This window comes from Mastomys coucha, unplaced genomic scaffold (genome assembly GCF_008632895.1).
Source record: "Mastomys coucha isolate ucsf_1 unplaced genomic scaffold, UCSF_Mcou_1 pScaffold22, whole genome shotgun sequence".
Lineage (NCBI taxonomy): Eukaryota > Metazoa > Chordata > Mammalia > Rodentia > Muridae > Mastomys > Mastomys coucha.
In genome coordinates, this window is record NW_022196905.1 from 58542182 (window position 1) to 58560632 (window position 18451).

Consider the following 18451-nt stretch of genomic DNA (forward strand, 5'->3'; position numbering starts at 1 on the left):
TCTCTCTCTCTCTCTCTCTCTCTCTCTCTCACACACACACACACACACACACACACACACACACCCCAGTTCACACACAGAGAAAGGAGACACACAGGCCCTCTTCTGCTTATTGTGACACCACACTGACAGCCCTCTTCTGACATCTTTATATGGTGGAGAATAAAACACTAAAGGAAACACATATACACATATATACACATACATGTGGTTCCATTCATTTCTGCCAACTGAAAGATAAGGATAAGATGAAATGTGCAATACCTTCAAAGGGTTTGAAATGTTTTTTTTTTTTTAATTTTGCGTGTGTGTGTGTGTGTGTGTGTGTGTGTGTGTGCATGCAATGTGCATGGTGCCCAGTGGTGATCAGAGAACAACTTGAAGGAGTTGGCTCTTTCTTTCCACCATGTTGAATCCCATGAGGCTTAGAAGCAAGTGCTTTTATGCACTTCCGGCCCTGACATGTTTCAAAGCAAGTCAGTGAAATAATTAGCAGGAAAAGTGGATCCCACTATGCAAGGAGAGAACTGACTATTCAAACTTGCTCTCTGACTGCCACATGCATGCCATGTGCACTCGTGTGTACACACTCCTCACCACGCCATCCTGGCTAGCCTGGAACTTGTCATGTAAACCAGGCTGGACTCCAACTCACAGAGATCTGCTTGTCTCTACCTCTACCTCTCAAGATTAATACTGTATTTGGTAAATATCAGTAAAATTAACAAACAAACAAACAACCCCATACACATACACACACACACATTTTTCTAAATGTTTTAAAAGACTGGTACCTGGTGTCTCCAGTATCCTTTTTGAACGCAAACCCCAAGATAGCTATCTTCTTATCGGTCACTGTATTAAACAGGCTGTCTATGATCCGTGATGCAAACCTCCTCCTCTGGTAGTCATTCATGTCTATGACCTGAAGTTATACATATAATTTACAATATTAGCTTACAAAAGTATAGTCTAGGACATATATGTGGTTTTATAGTAAATTCTACTATACAAATATACAGCTTACATATTAATGACAAAGTTTACCTAACACTGTTATTTAGATTTAAATTTGAAAATTAAAAATCCACCAATTGCCAGATGTGGTAGCATAGAACTTTAATCCTAGCATTTGGAAGGCAGGCACAATTCTGAGTTCTAGGCTAGCCTGGTCTAGAGAGAAAGTTACAGGACAGCTACAGGTATACAGAGAAACTCTGTCTTTCAAAAAACAAAATGAACAAATAAATAAAATAATAATAAAACATATCACCGGGCAGTGATGGCGCACGCCTTTAATCCCAGCACTTGGGAGGCAGAGGCAGGCAGATTTCTAAGTTTGAGGCCTGCCTGGTCTACTGAGTGAGTTTCAGGACAGCCAGGGCTACACTGAGAAACCCTGTCTCGAAAAAACAAAACAAAACCAAGTGATAAAACACATCAATTCCCTTCCTTAGAGCCTTCCTGAAATGTTCATTATCTTCTGTGAGGGAGGCTGGGGTGGATGAGAAGATGGGCCACACAGCTAGGCTTGAATTCTGAAGTCGTCTGAGACCAGCTACAAGGCCAGCCTAGAGAAGACACCCCACAGGCAGCATCCTTAACCTGCTCAACTCACCGGTCACCAAAGCTCACTATGAGAAGAAAATAGCCAAGAACAGAGGGGGAGCTGCTTCTACACAAGCCGTGACACCACAAGTACTGGACAAGCTTTCACCCAAAAGTAAGAGAGTCTGGGAGCTTCTGACACGGAGTCTAAGTTGCAGAAGTAAACACAGGGGAAAGAAGCTTTTTTGAAAACACCCAGGGACCACGGCAAGTCTCGGGAGCTTGAAAAGGAGCACAAACAGTGCTGGGAAATCTGGACTTCATCTGCATTATTTGCATAATGAGTAGCAAGATAAAGCCAGTTGCTAGGCTGAATGAAATACATAAAAAGCAAGCCATTGAAAAAAAACAAACAAACAAAAAAACAAAACAAAACAAGCAGGGCAGTGGTGGCCATCTCTATAGACTTGCTCATAGCCATTGCTGAAGTCTGGAAGATTATGAACTCAGAGAAAATCATTTGGAAAAGGTGCATAACCTGGCAGGTACCTTAGGCAAACTGTCATTTCTCAGTCTCTTCTCATCTAAAAATGGGGATACTGTTAGTGATGAGGACTAAATGCTATTCTGCATACAAAATGCTCCCAAAGAGTACTCAGAATAAGCAAGCATTTGAAAAATTGGGAAGGGGTTCCTGTTTCAGCTCTATGAAACTGAAAGTATCCATAGATGCAAACTACTTGAAAATATTACAATGCTGGTTCTTAAGTTTCATAGAAAAGCATGCTTCACACCAAGTTCCAGGGTAGCATGAACTACACAGTGAGACCCTGTATCTTATAATGGGGCATGCCTCTAAGACTAGCACTGCAGAGGAGGTGGCAGAGAGAGTAGGTGTTCAAGGGCATTCTCAGCTACATAGTAACTTCAAGACCAGTCTGGTTACATGATTCTCTATGTCTCAAACACATGCACCAAAACATACAGGATAATATTACTTCCTGGCTTATTCTTGGGGCAAATTTAGCTAAAAAATGAGAAGTATTGGTGTGTCAAAAATACCCATCCCAGTTGACTAGGGAAAAAAGATTAACTGTAAACAGAACTTCATTAGATAAACCCGAAATAAGTAAATGCAAAACCATTTCACCAAGGGTGCCATGTTTAATTAGAATCTAATGAGAAGTTATTAACTACAAAGATATATACCTGCTGCCAGTAACGAGCCACTTCAGGCAGATTCAGAGCCTCGCAGAGATAAACCAAATTCAGAACATCTTTTTGGAAGCAGCTCCCACCAAAACCTGAGGGAACAAAAATAAGCTGACAATATTTTCAGGTAAGACCCAGAAACTAAATCCTGTGGCAAAGCTTACACAACATTGGCAACTTTTATTCAGATTTTAAGTAATAAAATTCAGATAGCAGAAATTTTTTTGCAACTACATGGTGAGTTCAAGCCTAGCCTGGACTGTATCAAGATGAAAAAATAGAGAAAAGGTGTTTTATAAATCATGTGACATTTTTAGGTAATCAGCTCTTCAGGCACACACTAACTGCTCCCCAATACAGGTTTCATTAAAGCTACATTTGACGTTTTTCCTTTTAAAAGAGGATTTTCTTTTTATATGTGAGTGTTTTGCCTGCATGTACATACATGTGTGCATCTTCGTCAGAGGTTAGAGGAGGGGTGGCTGATTTAGAGGGGCCGTGGGATAAACACAGGTCATCTATAAGAATAAACACTCTTAACCATTTCTCCAGCCCCAACTTGACCTTTCCCTCACATTTATCTTCCACTTCTTCTGTCACTGACCTGGCATGATTCCCTATGTCTCCTCCTTTACTACAGAGTTAGTAAAATGTTAATGTAAAGGGCCTGCTGTAAAAATTTCAGTCTTTGTGGGCCATAAAATCCCTGTCATGACAGTTCACCTCTGCCTCTGCAGCTCCAAAGTAGCCAGGAAGAGAAAGGCCATGGGTGTGGTGTAACTTATTTACAATGAGCTGTGGGGTGGATGTGGGCCAAGGTGTGCTAGCTCACCTTTGAGCTAGTGTAATTCAGGCTGCAGCAGGGAGGTAAAATTTTCAGCGTCAGAAACATGTGGCCTCAGTTTTTGATTTGAGCAAGTTACAAAATGTTTCTTGAATGTGAAATACCCTCTAAAAAGAAAATCATAGCACCTTCTTAGTAGGCCATCAGCAGTTATAATGTCAACCATAGTGTCACGCATCTGTAATTCTGGTTTATGAAAGGCACAGGCAGGATAAGGAGTTTGAGGACAACCGTGACTATATAGCAAGTTTCAGCCAGCTAGACTGTATGAACTTCTGCCTTGAAAGAAAAAAAAACTTAAAGGATAAAGCACTGATATAGACATGACACATGGTGTGTCTTTTGTAAATGGTTGTATTATAGTTGCAGAAAACATCAGAAGGGCAGGAAAGTGACATACAGCCTCAGAAACAGTGAGAGAAAGAGAAAGAGAGAAAGAGAGAGAGAGGGAGAGGGAGAGAGAGAGGGAGAGGGAGAGAGAGAGGGAGAGGGAGAAGGAGAGTGTGTGTGTATGTCTGTGTATGTATGTGTGGTGGGACTGAATCCAGGCCTTGGGCATGCTAGGCAAGAACTTTAACACTGAGCCATGTCCTACCCAACCCCCTTTCTGTATGTTTTATTATAAGACAGAGTTTCACCAAGTTGTACTCTATAAAGTATTTTTAGTACTATAGTACAGTCTAACTACCACCAACAATGAGAAATTTATAGCTAGTGCAAAGTCCTACAGATTGGGGTAAGGGCAAATGTGCCGTGGTCAGGCCTGGAGGCACATGCCTATACTTCCAGTTACCTGGGAGGCTGACGTAGGAACATACAAGACTCAGCCTGCCTGGGCTATAAAACAAGTTCAAGGGCATCCTGGGCAACTTATGTAGCAGAGGCTAGCCTCAAACTCCCAATCCTCTCCTGCCTCTACTTCCTAAGGGCAGAGATGAGAGATGTACACAGTACACCCAGCTTCACTTAATCTTTACAACCTAATGGAAGGTACTATGTGAAAGTCAGAGGACAGCTGAGAGAGTCTGTTCTCTCCTTTTAGCAGTGAGTTCAAACTTCAGTCACCAGGCTTGGGGACAGGGGCCCTTACCCATGGAGCCATCTCACAGGCCCCAGATGTGTTTTTTAAAGATTTATTTTACTTCTGAGTTCAGGGCCAGCCTGGTCTACAGAGTGAGTTCCAGGACAGCCAGGGCTACACAGAGAAACCTTGTCTCGAAAAAACAAACAAAAAAAGATTTATTTTATGTGTATGAAAATTTTGCCTGCGTGTATACATGTGTACCACATGCATGTCTAGTAAGTCATGAGAGCTTAGGATGCTTGTGAGTTACCACATAGGTACTGGGAATTATCCACTGGCCCTCTACAAGAGCAGCCAGTGTGCTCTTAATCACTAAGCCATCTCCCCAACCCCTCTAGAGGTTTTTTTGTTTTTGTTGTGTTTTGTTCTTAATTTTTCTCTCTCTCTCTTTTTTTTTGTCTGGCCCATAGATTTATTTATTATCATAAACAAGTACACAAGTACATTGTAGCTGTCTTCAGACACACCAGAAGAGGGAGTCAGATCCCATTACAGATGGTTGTGAGCCACCATATGGTTGCTGGGATTTGAACTCAGGAGCTTTGAAAGAGCAGTCAGTGCTCTTAACCGCTGAGCCATCTCTACAGCCCAATTTTTTTCTCTTTTTGAGACTAGGTTTCTTTGTGTAACCCTGGCTGTTCTGGAATTCCCTCTATACACCAGGCTGGCCTCAAACATCTGCTTCTGCCTCCAGAGTGCTAGGATTAAAGGCATGCACCACCACTACCACCCAGCAAATCTTTTTTTTAAAAAACAACAGATGTTAAATTAAAAACAAACAAAGAAAGCTCTTCCATAAAGAGGCTCCACTATTTTACTAGAGAAATATGTAGAGAACATTTTATTTACCAACGCTGGCTTTTAGAAACTTGTTTCCAATTCTTTGGTCCATCCCGATAGCCGTTGCCACCTCTTCCACATCGGCGCCTGTGGCTTCACACAGAGCACTTATGGAGTTAATGCTGCTGATCCTCTGGGCAAGAAAAGCATTGGCTGCCTTTAAATAAAAGAAAAACGGGAGAAGGCGATGAGTAGAAGAGCAATGTCATCTGCCGGTGTGCTTCACTAAGGTGACTAATCACTAAGCAGGCAGAAGAGATGCTGATGGACACATGCTGAGGAGACAGGATGGCTGGTTAGAAAACACAAGCTCAAAAGGAAGGGCTGGGATACAGTGTTGTGCCACAGAGAGTGACTAACAGATGAGGTTCAGGTTTATCCTAGCACTAAAAAACTGAACAAAGTGTGTGTGTGTGTGAGTGTGTGTGTGTGTGTGGCTTCAACACATTAACAATATAATACCTTTAATCCCAGCACTTGGGAGGCAGAGGCAGGTGGATTTCTGAGTTCGAGGCCAGCCTGGTCTACAGAGTGAGTTCCAGGACAGCCAGGGCAACACAGAGAAACCCTGTCTCAAAAAACCAAAAAAACAAACAAACAAACAAAAAAAACAAAAACAATTTAATTGCAAGCTTTGCACTAACCAGTTTGGAAAGCTCTGAGGACCAAGTGTTGGTGGTGAGGATCTTTTCCTTAGGAACCCAGTGCTCATACACAGCACAAAGTGCCCGAACAGCTTTCTGGCCCTCTGGGGTTTCATCCCCTCCAATCAGGACTCTGTCCGGGTTCTTTAGGTCCTTGATGGCTGTCCCCTCTGCCAAGAACTCAGGATTGGACAGTACCTAGAAGAGCAATACAGAGGAAAGTTTTAGGAGAGAATGAATTGTGGGTAACTTTAAGGCATCAGTCTTGACTGAAGAAGAACTAGATTTCTTTTTTTTCTTCATACCTGTAAGTTCAAGTTGGGCTTTGTGTTGGCATCAAATATGCGGCGGATGCTTTCTGCTGCCCGCACAGGGACCGTGCTTTTCTCAGTCACAATTTTGTACCCATTTGAGTTCTGCACAATGCGGCGAGCACAAGCTTCGATATACTTCAGATCTGCTGCCCGGCCTTTTCCCATCCCATATGTTTTTGTTGGTGTGTTCACCTAGTGAGAGCATTTGGGATGAAGGGTAGGGGCCTATGAAGGCTGGTCAGCGCTTTCAAGAGTGTGTCCAGACTATCAGCTAACTAGCTAATCAATAGTCATCATGGCCTTAGCTCTCACAGAATAGCACAGTTTACAGGTATAGCCACTGAGAGAAACAACTGGAAGAAGCAAGAGAACTCTTGTGGAGAACCTGCTGTATGTGTGCCAGATATGAGGTGAGCAGGCAGGTTCTGAGCTAAGTCCAGGGGAAAAAATGAACACACGGGTCCCCACTTTAAAGGACTGCCTGTCTATAACATGCGATATATTGTCACAGTTAAGAGCACTGTTATGGCTTAATACCAAATAAAACCATGAAGCTTTCACAGACAAACTAAAACTCACATGGCAAAACAAACTTACTTACAGAAATGAATACTAGATCAGCTTCTCTGATGGCATCGTCAATATTGGTAGAAAAAAATAGATTTTTCCCTCGACAGGATTCAACTACTTCTTTTAGCCCAGGCTAGAGAAGGAAAAAGGGAAAAGGAGTTGAGCACTCAGTATTATCGTCAGCCCTGAGAAGACAGCCACAGAATCACCTTTGCCAAGGGGGTTGGTTGTGCTGTAACTTAAAGGTCTAGATTTCCCAGTAGTGTCTTAGAATAGCTGAGGACGGTGGGGCATGGCCATGCACACCTGCAGTCCTGACACTCAGAAGGCCGAGCCAGGAGAACTGAGTCTGAGGCAAGGATGAGCTACACCGAGAATCTGAGACAGCCCAGGCTATATTGGGAGGTATTTTGAGTACTAACCCTCCCCCACCCCCAAAAAAACAAAAAAACAAAACCAAAACAAAGGAGTACTCATACACAGAACACAGTGAGCAAGAATGTCACCATTAAATAAAGCAAAGCTGAACTCACACGAGATCAGCGGCTCTAAAATGCTGTGTCATTATTGACCATGGACCTGGGTGATATGTTAACTATTAACTCCTCCATATCAACTACTATCAGATCCCTCAAGGCCCTGTGATTCCAAGCAAACATTTTGCACTGTCATTATGAATGCAGTCCCCCCCACCCCCCATGACTCATACCATCGACATGACTGCAAAATTCAGTATTTACTTCATACAAACAGACAGAGGATGTATTTTTCTAAGTTCTCCTGTAAGAAACACTGAAAATCTTTACTACTTTTTTCCCATGCAATTTTACTGATAATACATTTATGTTAAAAAAATATGTTCTCATAGGTATAGTGGTGTATGCCTTTAATCCCAGCACTTGGGAGGCAGAGGCAGGTGGATTTCTGAGTTGGAGGCCAGCCTGGTCTACAGAGTGAGTTCCAGGACAGCCAGGGCTACACAGAGAAACCCTGTCTTGGAAAAACCCTATATTTACTTTGAGATGTCCTTTGTTCTAGAAGACTTTCTGGAGGGTGGTAGAGATAGCTCAGCAGTTTAGAGCAGTTGCAGAGAACTAGAGTGTGATTCCCAGCACCCACATGGTGGCTCACAACTGTAACTCCAGTTCCAAGGGATCCAAGCTCCTCTTCTGACTTCCAAGAGCACCAACTATGCATACTGTCCACATACAAACATGTATGTGAAACATTCACACATGTCAAATCTATCCTTTTTGTTTGTTTGTTTGTTTGTTTTGTTTTGAGACAGGGTTTCTCTGTGTAGCCCTGGCTGTCCAAGAACTCACTCTGTAGACCAGGCTGGCCTTGAACTCAGAAATCTGCCTGCCTCTGCCTCCCAAGTGCTGGGATTAAAGGCATGCGCCACCCCTGCCCGGCAAATCTATTCTTTATTACAATTTAATTTATTTACATTTATCCGTGTGTGTGTGTATGTGTGTGTGTGTGTGTGTGTGTGTGTGTGTGTGTGTGAAGAAGAGAGAGAGAGAGAGAAAGAGAGAGAGAGAGAGCTAGCTCATGGCATGAGGTTGCCATGGTGTGCATATGGAGGTCAGAGGACAACTTTGGGGAATCAGTTCTTTCCTACCACTCTAGGGGGTCTTAGGATCAAACTCAGGTCATCAAGTTTGGCAGCAAATGCCTTTCTCAGCTGAGCCCTCATCTCTCTAGCCCTGAGGCCTTTTAACATAAGCTTTTGGATGAAGAATAACTGCAAACTCATATTCCTGTTATTTATTCAAATGTAAACAGGACCAGCAACATATATAAACCACTAAAAGAACAAGTACGGTGCACTAGGTCTTCGGTTATTTGACTAGGTTCTAGAAAATGAGAGAGAAGGTTATAGAATTGGGATTTTGCAGAGAACAAGGTTAATTCAGTCTTCTGTTAAATGAAGAAAATCTGGCATAGCAAGACAAATGCCACATGTTCTAAATGATGTGGAATAAAACAGAGATTACCAGAGGCAGGAAAACATGATAGAGTGATTGAATGAATAATAGGTTCAGAAGTCCAGTTGGGCTGGGCAGTAGTAGCACACTTGGGAGGAAGAGAGGCAGATTTCTAAATTCAAGGCCAGCCTGGTCTACAGAGTGAGTTCCAGGACAGCCAGGGCTACACAGAGAAACCCTGTCTCAAAAAACAAAAACAAAAAAACAAAGAACAAAAAAACTGAAGTCCAGATGGATAAGAAAAAGGACTTTTAGAGACAATGGCTGGTAACTGGGTTTTTGATTTTTGGGTTGGTTTGGATTTTTTTGTTTTTTGTTTTTCTGTGTAGCTTTGGCTGTTCTGGAACTTACTCTGTAGATCAGACTGGCCTCGAACTTATAGAAACCTGCCTACTTCTGCCTTTCAAGTGCTGTGATTAAAGTTGTGTCCCACCACCATCCAGCTGGCTGGTAACTGTTAATCAGTTGTATTTTAAAATAGTTTCATAAAATTCTACTAATGCAAATAAATGATAAATGTTCCGGGGTGATCATTAAGCACTGTACATGAAATATCACACAGTATTCCTTAAGTATGTTCCATAACTATTAGTCCTATACATAAAATGTTTGTTTGTTTATAGGCACAGTCTTGTATACCTCTAGCTGGCCTGGGACTCAAAGATATGCTAGCCTCTGTCTCCCAAGAGCTAGAATTTGGAGGAATTTTTTTGAGGTAGGGTGTCTCTGTAGCCCTGGCTATCTTGGAATATGATCTGTAGACCAGGCTAGCCTTAAACCCAGGGATCACCCTGCCTGTGCTGGAGTTAAAGGCATGTACCATGACACCCAGAGGTCTATTCTTTTTTTGAGACAGGGTCTCAAATATCCCAAACTGGCCTCAAACTCACTCTTGTGGGACTGTTCCTTCTGACTCCAACTTTGAGTGTACCACCATGCCTCCTCTTAGGAAAAATGCAGGATTTGTACATGCTGAGCAGGCACTCGACGAGTGAGCAATACCGCAGCCCATACAAGTCTTTCTAAGGGCTTGTTATCTCAGCATACTTGACACAACTGTCACTGTATTGTCTTTCATTTCTTCTTTTTCTTCTTTGCAGTACTGGAGAGGAAATCCAGGGCCTGTCACATACTAATCATGTGCTATATCTCCATAACATTGTCTTATCAGAAATTTTTATTATATACTTTTGGCTTTTTGCTCTTGATATAGCCCAGGCTGGGCTGGAACTCATTATGTAGTTCATTAATCCTCCTGCCTCAGCATCTCAAGTACTGGGATTACAGGCATGCAGTACAACAGCTTGTACTTGTTTTTCTTTTCTCCTTTCTTTTTCTTATTATCTGGAGCCTAGGCCCATGCGTTGGCTAATCAAGTGTGAACTATACCCTAGCACTCTGCAGAACCTTTGCCTTGTTTTGGGCAGGGTCTCTCTGTGTTGTCCTGCTTGGCCTTAAACTAGCTATGTAGACCAGAGAGACCTGGAACATGCTTCTTTGCCCCTGAGAACTGAGATTCCGGATGTTACAAGCATGTCCAGTCAGACTTTTTCTCATTGACTTGGTTGCAGTCATAGATTGCACAACAGTAATATATATATAAAATAGTTAATCAACACAGTAAGAAAACAACAAGCATAAAAACAAAGAGCTGCTTAACATATAGTTTACCTCATAGATAGGAAGGGTTGGAGAATTCCATGCATTGATCCTTGCCTCGTTGACATCCACAACCGTTACCCTGATTTCAGGGCACATGTGAGCAATGACACTGCATGTGGGTCCGCCGACGTAGCCCGCACCAATGCAGCAGATCTTCTTAATCTCAACCATGACTGAGCTAAAAAGGAAACGATTAGCAGTGTTTCATTGGAAACAGAGAAGCCGGACAAATCACTGGCAGAGTCATCACAGAAGTGTTAGCTATCTGCAACCATTTCCTAGGTTCACTCAGGAATTACAAAACTGCCAGTGAGAAATAACATTCCAGTCAGGTGACTCCACTGTGCTAGCACGAAAAAGAGAGAGTTTATAACAACTGATAGTATTGCACATGCCATAAAATTATAATGTCCTGAGAGTTAGACAGTAAACAAGTAGAATAAAGCCAGACTGTGGTGGTACATTCCTTTAATCCCAGCACTCAGGAGGCAGAGGTAGATGGATATGGGTTCAAGGATAACCTGGTCTACAGAATGAGTTCCAGGACACCATGGCCAGGACCACACAGAGAAACCCTGTCTTGAAAAATCCAAGAAGAAGAAAAAGAAGAAAAAAGATGAGGAGGAAGAGGAAGAGGAGGAAGAGGAAGAAGAGGGGGAAGGAAAGAAGGAGGAAGAGGTGGGGGAAGAGGAGGAAGAGGAGGGGGAAGAGGAAGGAGAAAGAGGAGGAGGAGGAAGAAGAAGGAGAAGGAGAAGGAAGGGGGAGGAAGAGAAGAAGAAGAAGAAGGAGGAGGGGGAAGAAGAGGAGAAGGAGGAAGAAGAAAGCCCCAGAGTAAAATTATCCATCAGTGCAATTTGAGCTTACAAAGGCGAGTTTTCTAACAGGTTTAGATGGCCACAGATCTGGCCTCTAAGATTAAGCTCCTGTTTGGCTAAAATTTATTCCTCAAAAATCATGTGGGTAACTTAAGTCCCAGTGCAAAAGTGCTTGGAGGTGGGGCATAAAAGGAGGAGTTTAAGACTGAAGGCTCTACCCAGAGCGGATTAATGCCTGTTATAACAGGGCTTAAGGCTACAGGTTTGAGCTCATGCTCTTTTGTTCTTCGGCCAGGAAATGACACAGCAAAACAGCACGGTGCTAGATGTCAGCCCCTCCATCTTGGTTTTGCCAATCTCCAGTACCCTGAGCCAAGACATTCCTGGTTGTTAGAAGCCATCCATCTCTGGTGTTCTAGCAGCAGAAAATCAGAAAATAGAGCACAATACCCCTTAAATACGTAATTGGCATCAATAGATTATTTTTAAGTATTGGACAATAATCTTAAAACTCTATTTCAACTTTAATCAGAAAACAGGAAAAGGTTAAAGGAAAGAAATTTTCAAGTGTGTTTGTTTGCTAGTGTGCACACCTATGTGTGGGCGTGCAGAGGCCTGCAGCCCACTTCATGTTCCTATTGCTCTTGAGCCTGGAGCTTGCTGTTGTCTAGCCAGCAATTCCAAGCCATGCTGTCTCTGGCCCTCAGGACAGGTATGTACGGCCACAGTAGCTTTTACTGGGTGCTGGGGTCCAAACCAGGTCTTTGGGCTCACATAGCAAGCACTTTACTGCTCTGCCATCTGCCTGGCCCAGCAAAGTAATTTCTGCAGTTATCAATACTGTTGCACTGATCTTAGTAAGTTTTTAACAGTCACTAGGTTTTACTACACCTAAGTGATTGATACTAAAAATTAACAAGGGGCTGACTCGTATATAGGAATAACTGGGTTACTCGCTATAATTACCATCAAAATGACCAGTCATTTCAGTTCCTGCCAAGTCTCAGACATCACCGAATCAAACCCATTCACGCAACCCAAAGAGAAGAAAAATAGTAGTCAGCGAGCTTAACAGCATGTTGTGGGTTCCTGCGTGGGTCAGAGGAGGTACTCTGGGTCACCCTAATCCCAAGAATGTATTTAGGTCTGTGAAGAGTTTACTCCACAGGCTCGACATAAGGCAGAGTCAGAACCTTAGTACTGCAATAAACAAAACACACATAGTTTTAGTTCCCCAAAGAGGGAAACCTTGGAATTTTAGAACTCTACTAAGAAAGTATGCTTTTTTAAAAGATTTATTTATTTTATGTATGAGTACACTATAGCTGTTTTCAAACACACCAGATAAAGGAATTGGATCCCATTACAGATGGTTGTGAGCCACCATGTGGTTGCTGGGAATTGAACTCAAGACCTCTGGAAGAGCAGTTAGTGCTCTGAACCGCTGAGCTGTCTCTCCAGCCCTAAGAAAATATTCTAAATATTCTTTTTTTTTTTTTAATTTATTTATTATTATAATTAGGTACACCGTAGCTGTCTTCAGACACACCAGAAGAGGGCATCAGATCTCATTACGGGTGGTTGTGAGCCACCATGTGGTTGCTGGGATTTGAACTCATGACCTTCGGAAGAGCAGTCAGTGCTCTTACCCGCTGAGCCATCTTGCCAGCCCCAAGAAAATATTCTTAATGATATACATAAAAGTAAATTTTGGGGAGGAGCCAGTCTTTCCTTTCACCATGTGGATGCCGGAGATTGAACTTGGGCCCTTCACCTTAGTGACTAGAGCCGGTTCCAGCTGAGTCATCCTTTTGGTGCCAAAGCAGAATGTTACACGGAAATATTTCTCCAGACTCTTCAGCTCTACCCAGTTCCTACTGATTCTGCTTCTGGCAGCTCCTTTGCTTCTTGTGTATACTCCCAGTGTACTTTGTATAAGTACACGTTCCTATATGTATATATATGTGTAAAATATAAAATGCATATATATATATATATATACACATACACATGCACGTGCATGCATACATGTGTGTGCATGTGTATTATGATTTTTTTGAGACAGGGTTTCTCTATTATGCAGCTCTATGCTGGAACTCCCTATGTAGACCAAGCTGGCCTCAAACTTAGAAAGATCTGCCTCCTGAATGCTGAAATTAAAGGCAGGCACCATCATGCCTAGCATAATCTTATTTCTGAACTGAAGAAACACCATATATAGACAGTCTCTACACATGGCTTTTTTTTTTTAACTTACTGTATTCTACAGTTATATCCTCAACTTTAATGGTTAATGGTTATTCTACATTCTTTATATGGATACACTTACCAAGAAATATTAAAACCATGCTAAGTCTACAGATTCCCTGGGAGCCTAAGCAAGTGAGTTAGAAGTTCTCTATTAGCACTTGTGAAGCTATAGAAATAAAACGTTCTAGTTAATAACTTTTAGGATTGCAAGGCTTGCCTCAGTAAAAATACCAAGGGCACCCAGGCTGGCTTCTGGCAGTCAGCCATCTTTCCTTGCCTCACCCATCATGCTTTGCCTATGCTACGTGAATGGAAAAGATGATGTTGGGAACACTAGTGGCTAAGCTCTGGGCAATCTGAGAATCTCCTACCTTCAGGGAGCCATGCTTGTAGCCCACACTGCAGCTGTCCCACCTCTACACAAGGAAACTTGGACATCTGGTTGCAGAAAAATTACTTAAATTTGTTCCAGGGCCTAGTCCTTTCCTCCACAAGAAAAAGTAATGTTTCCAAGCTGGGTCTGGGTCTGGTGGTGCATGCCTTTGGTCCCAGAACTTCGGAGATGGAGGCAGGTGGATCACAACCATCCATAACTCCAGTTTCAGGGGATCTGATGTCTTCTGACCACAGGCATGTACATGGTGTAGACATACATGCAGCAAAAATACCCAAACACATAAAGTAAAAACATATCCTTTAAAAGAAATATAGACAACTAGTAAGTAGAACTTCTAAGTAATTTTGGTCCAGAGGATCTTTCAGGGTTATAACTTAATTCCATAGCCAAGAAATTACAGCTATGAAAACAGCCGATATCCTCGAGCTCAAATTGGACATGCTCTGTTAACATTCAAAGAATTACACATAAATCAAATGCCTATGGAAGGAAACTCCTCGGCTTAAGAAGTTCATAGTTTAATAATGTATCCCAAGCTAATGGGCCTTTTCTTTTTAAATTAGATTTATTTACTTAAAATTTATTAATTAATGTACACCACATGAGTGCCTGGGAGTTAGATGGTTGTGAGCTTCCAATGTGACTGCTTAGAATTGAACCCAGGTCTTATGCAAGAGGAACAAGGGCTCTTTAACAGCCGAGGCATGCCTCCAGCACTAAGGCTGTGGTCCTTATCAGCTGTCATTCACTGCCATACCTTTAATACCTACGGTGGTTCTCTGTCACTGAGTACTGAGTTAATAACCGTTTCCTGGGCCTCTAAGATCGCAAACTTCATGTCTCATAGCATTAGTTTAGATGGCCGATCATAGTTTACAGTAAACAATCAGACTGCTACCTCCCTTAGCCACCTAAAGAATGGACTCATATTTTTCCTAAATTACCTCTAATATGATTTGTTTTTATAATGCAAGGGATTAAATCCAGGGTCTCACGCATCACAGGTAGACATTCTATCCCTGTGTCCCACCCTCTAATCCTCAAGTTACTTCTCATCTGCCTTTATTTCAAGACCGTAATTCAGGGTTCTTTCTAAGTAGTAGTTACTGACTACTGCAGCTGCATCTGTACTGTAGAACTGGTTAGGTCTGGGGTTTTTTTCCCCTCAGTTTTGTGTTTCCTTTCTCCCTCCTCCTCTTCCTTCTTTTCTCCACACACACCCACTTTTCTGTCTCTCAATAAGGTTTCAGTCTTCAGCCAAGGCTGGTCTTGAACTAATGGTGATCCTTCTGCCTCAGCCTCTAGGGAACTGATTATAGGCATGAGCCACTACACTCAGCTACTTGAATTGGTCTTCATTTTGGGTTGGTACCCTGGCCTTGCTAGTTTTCTTATGAAGTACAGCATATACAAAACAATGGATGGGGAATTACTTAAGGAGACAGATACACAGCCAATGCAAGTTTCAAAAAAACCCTCAAGAAACTTTAACATGGAGCTTGATACAATGTTATCGATACAGTTTCTATGGCACATGTTTTCTGATTCTGTTCTTTTTTTCTTCCTAAATTTAGTGTTTTGTTTTGTGATATGCAGGGCATGGCACCTGTAGAGGTCAGAGGACAACTTTTGGGGTCCAAGCTTTCCTTTCACTGTGGATTCTGGGGACTGAACTCAGTACTTTTACCAGCAGGCTCATCTCACCATATTCTATTTCTACTTGTGTGTGTGTGTATATTTGTGTGTGTGTGTGTATTCTGGCCCTCACTGTGTTGACAGAAAAGTGGACCTATTTGCTTACTGAATAGGTCATTCTGAAACGAATCTTCACCTCAAATTTTGGGGTCCACAATATACCACACCATCCTGAAAATACTGTTCATGTAAAATCTCATAAATTCAGATAAACATTTCAATCTACAAGATGTCACTAACAGCCAGCAAATGTCCTATACTGCAATCTGAACAGAATAGCATCCATCTGCCACCCCCTTCACCGTTACTGAAGAACTAAACAGCAGACATGATAAGACAGCTGGATACACTAAACCTCAGTCACTTCCTGGAAGCACACTTAAAAGATGCCTGATTAAAAAAAAAAAACAGGATTGTGAAAGACTTAATTTTATGTCTAACGGGAATGATCCACAGCTGTGGAAATTCGAGAAAAGATAGAGCATGCCTAGTGATTAGAGATTTTATGACAGAGAAAGCAATACAGATAAAAGTAGGGGGGCAGGGGAGGGGATGCATTTTCCAACCAGGGTTGTGTAGCCTTCAGCTCAGACTAGAAGCCGAGTACTTAAAGCACAGCTCACAGCAGAAACACTCAGCTCTTTCACGTCCAGAACCCCTCAGAAGAAACACACCAGACTACTGTTCTCCATTTCTTAGGGGATTTGAAAAAAACTCAGACTGGCCTTTGAGGTGAGTGGATGAACAGTGAATCCTCTGTGTACCCCACATATGTGCTCTCTCCCAGCCAGCCCCTCCTCTCTCTATATGAGATTTCTCAACCAACCCTACTCAATTACACTTAGTACGTGAAGATTTTTAAGATCTCACAAACACATGGTCTCTGAAGCCCCCAAGAAGGGCCTTCCCTGACATTAAGTAGATCATCCAAGCATACGTCCAGAGGCCAACAATGGACTGAGGGAGCCACACACACCCCCACCCCACTCAACCCCCCCAAGATATTATAGGATAAATACCTTAGGGCTGCATCTTTAAGGGGCTCTGCTTTCTACATTTAGGGGCTACCAGAGGAGAGCAGCAGCCTCCCAGGTGAGCAGACTCTAAATCTCCAACAAAGCTTAGGACTGGGAAGCGCCCATTAGGCCCCGCGGAGAAGACCCTTTCCTTCGGGGGTGGGGGGGCGGAGGCCTTTGGCTGTCTGAAGAGGCGGGAAAATCTCGTTCATTTCAAATTGGAAAACGGCAAGAAGAGGTTTGAAGACGCGCTAGTTGCGTATTAAAAGCCCTGCTCCGCTGACCTCCTGCAGGCACACGGCATGATTCCCGCCGGGCTCGAAAAGGGGGACCAGGATGGTGCCGTAGGGAGCCCTGCTGCGAACGGGGAGCGGCCCGGGACGGCGCGCACCCCCGGGCCGCGAGAAGGGGCCACCCCGTAAGGATCCGTGCTTACCCACTTCCAAGTCAGGGACACAGCGGCCGTGCAGATCCGATTCTCTCGGACAGCGCCTTCCTCCCAAGCCGCAGGCTCTACACACCGCTCCGCCCGCCGCTGCCCGAGTGCCCGGCCCGCGGCCGTATTTAAATGCTTCTGCCCGGGAAGGCGGAGGCTTCATTCCCAAGCAGCCAGGCCTCCCGGGACTCTGGACTCGGCCACCGCCCCGCACTGCCCCGCACTGCCCCGCCTCCCTCCGCTCCAGGCCCCCCGGGCAGGCCTCGATTTCCTTCTGGACCTAGAGCGGCCTAGGGGGCGGGGTCCGAAATGTATGGACACGCCCCTTGCGAAGCAGGACGAATCAGCTCCAGCCAACTCATGGGCTCCGCCCCCTCCCGCAGCAGAGCGGTGCTGGGCGTGGCTGCGTGCGCCGTGGGTCCCGCTAGGCTGACCCACTAGGCAGGGAGGGGCGTCCTGGTCCTTCTGGGTCGTCGTACTCTGTGATCCTTCCCCACTCTAGGTCCCTGGAATCTGGGATGAGGAAGGTTCGCGCGTGCTAAGTGAACCATCCGTGATAACAGAGCCTGGGGCGGAGGGATGGGGGCAAGGCCACAGAAAGATCTTCCGGTTTTCTGGCCTTCCCCTTCTCCTGGAGCCTGAGCTGGGTTCTCTGGGTTCTCAGCCCCTGGACTCTGATGAAGGGCCTCGGCTGCTCTCCCATGCCCTTCAATCAAGCCCGTGGGTCTGCCGCGCCCTTCAGACAGCTGCCCAGAGTTTTAGTCATGTCCCGATGGCGTCGGGTCTGGAAAGGAGATGCCTCAGGTCAAAACGATGCTGAGTTTCATCATGACTGAACCAGTCTCCCAGTTGTTCCTTGGCCAGAGAACCTAGGCGCCCACACCCTCTCGGCGTATTTTCCAGGAAAACTTTCCAGCCAAATTCTAGAAGGGAGGTTGTCTGCCTGATGCGCAGCAAGGCGTATGCAACGTGGACATGTGTGGGTGTGGGTGTGTATGTGGTATTAGAGACTGAACTCTAATCACTCTACCACTGAACTGTCCCCAGTCCTTACAAATGCATAGAAAGAGTAAAATTGCCGCCTGGAAAAAGGACTAAGGGGTTCACTCCCTGGGACCCACATCAGGGGACTC

General features: G+C 43.9%; 1 protein-coding gene across 1 annotated transcript in view; it reads right to left on the reverse strand.

Annotated features, from left to right (window-relative positions):
- Ugdh (UDP-glucose 6-dehydrogenase) overlaps window positions 1-17613 on the reverse strand; it is a 22488-nt gene extending 4875 nt beyond the window's left edge. Inside the window, exons 1-8 of the mRNA XM_031342423.1 lie at window positions 17319-17613; window positions 10719-10887; window positions 7088-7189; window positions 6478-6678; window positions 6173-6370; window positions 5538-5685; window positions 2758-2852; window positions 795-925 (exon numbers count right to left, since the gene is read on the reverse strand). Coding sequence (XP_031198283.1) covers window positions 795-925; window positions 2758-2852; window positions 5538-5685; window positions 6173-6370; window positions 6478-6678; window positions 7088-7189; window positions 10719-10880 — 1037 coding nt within the window. The 5' untranslated portion in view covers window positions 10881-10887; window positions 17319-17613. The remainder of the gene's footprint in view (window positions 1-794; window positions 926-2757; window positions 2853-5537; window positions 5686-6172; window positions 6371-6477; window positions 6679-7087; window positions 7190-10718; window positions 10888-17318) is intronic.
- Window positions 17614-18451: the final 838 nt, after the last annotated feature.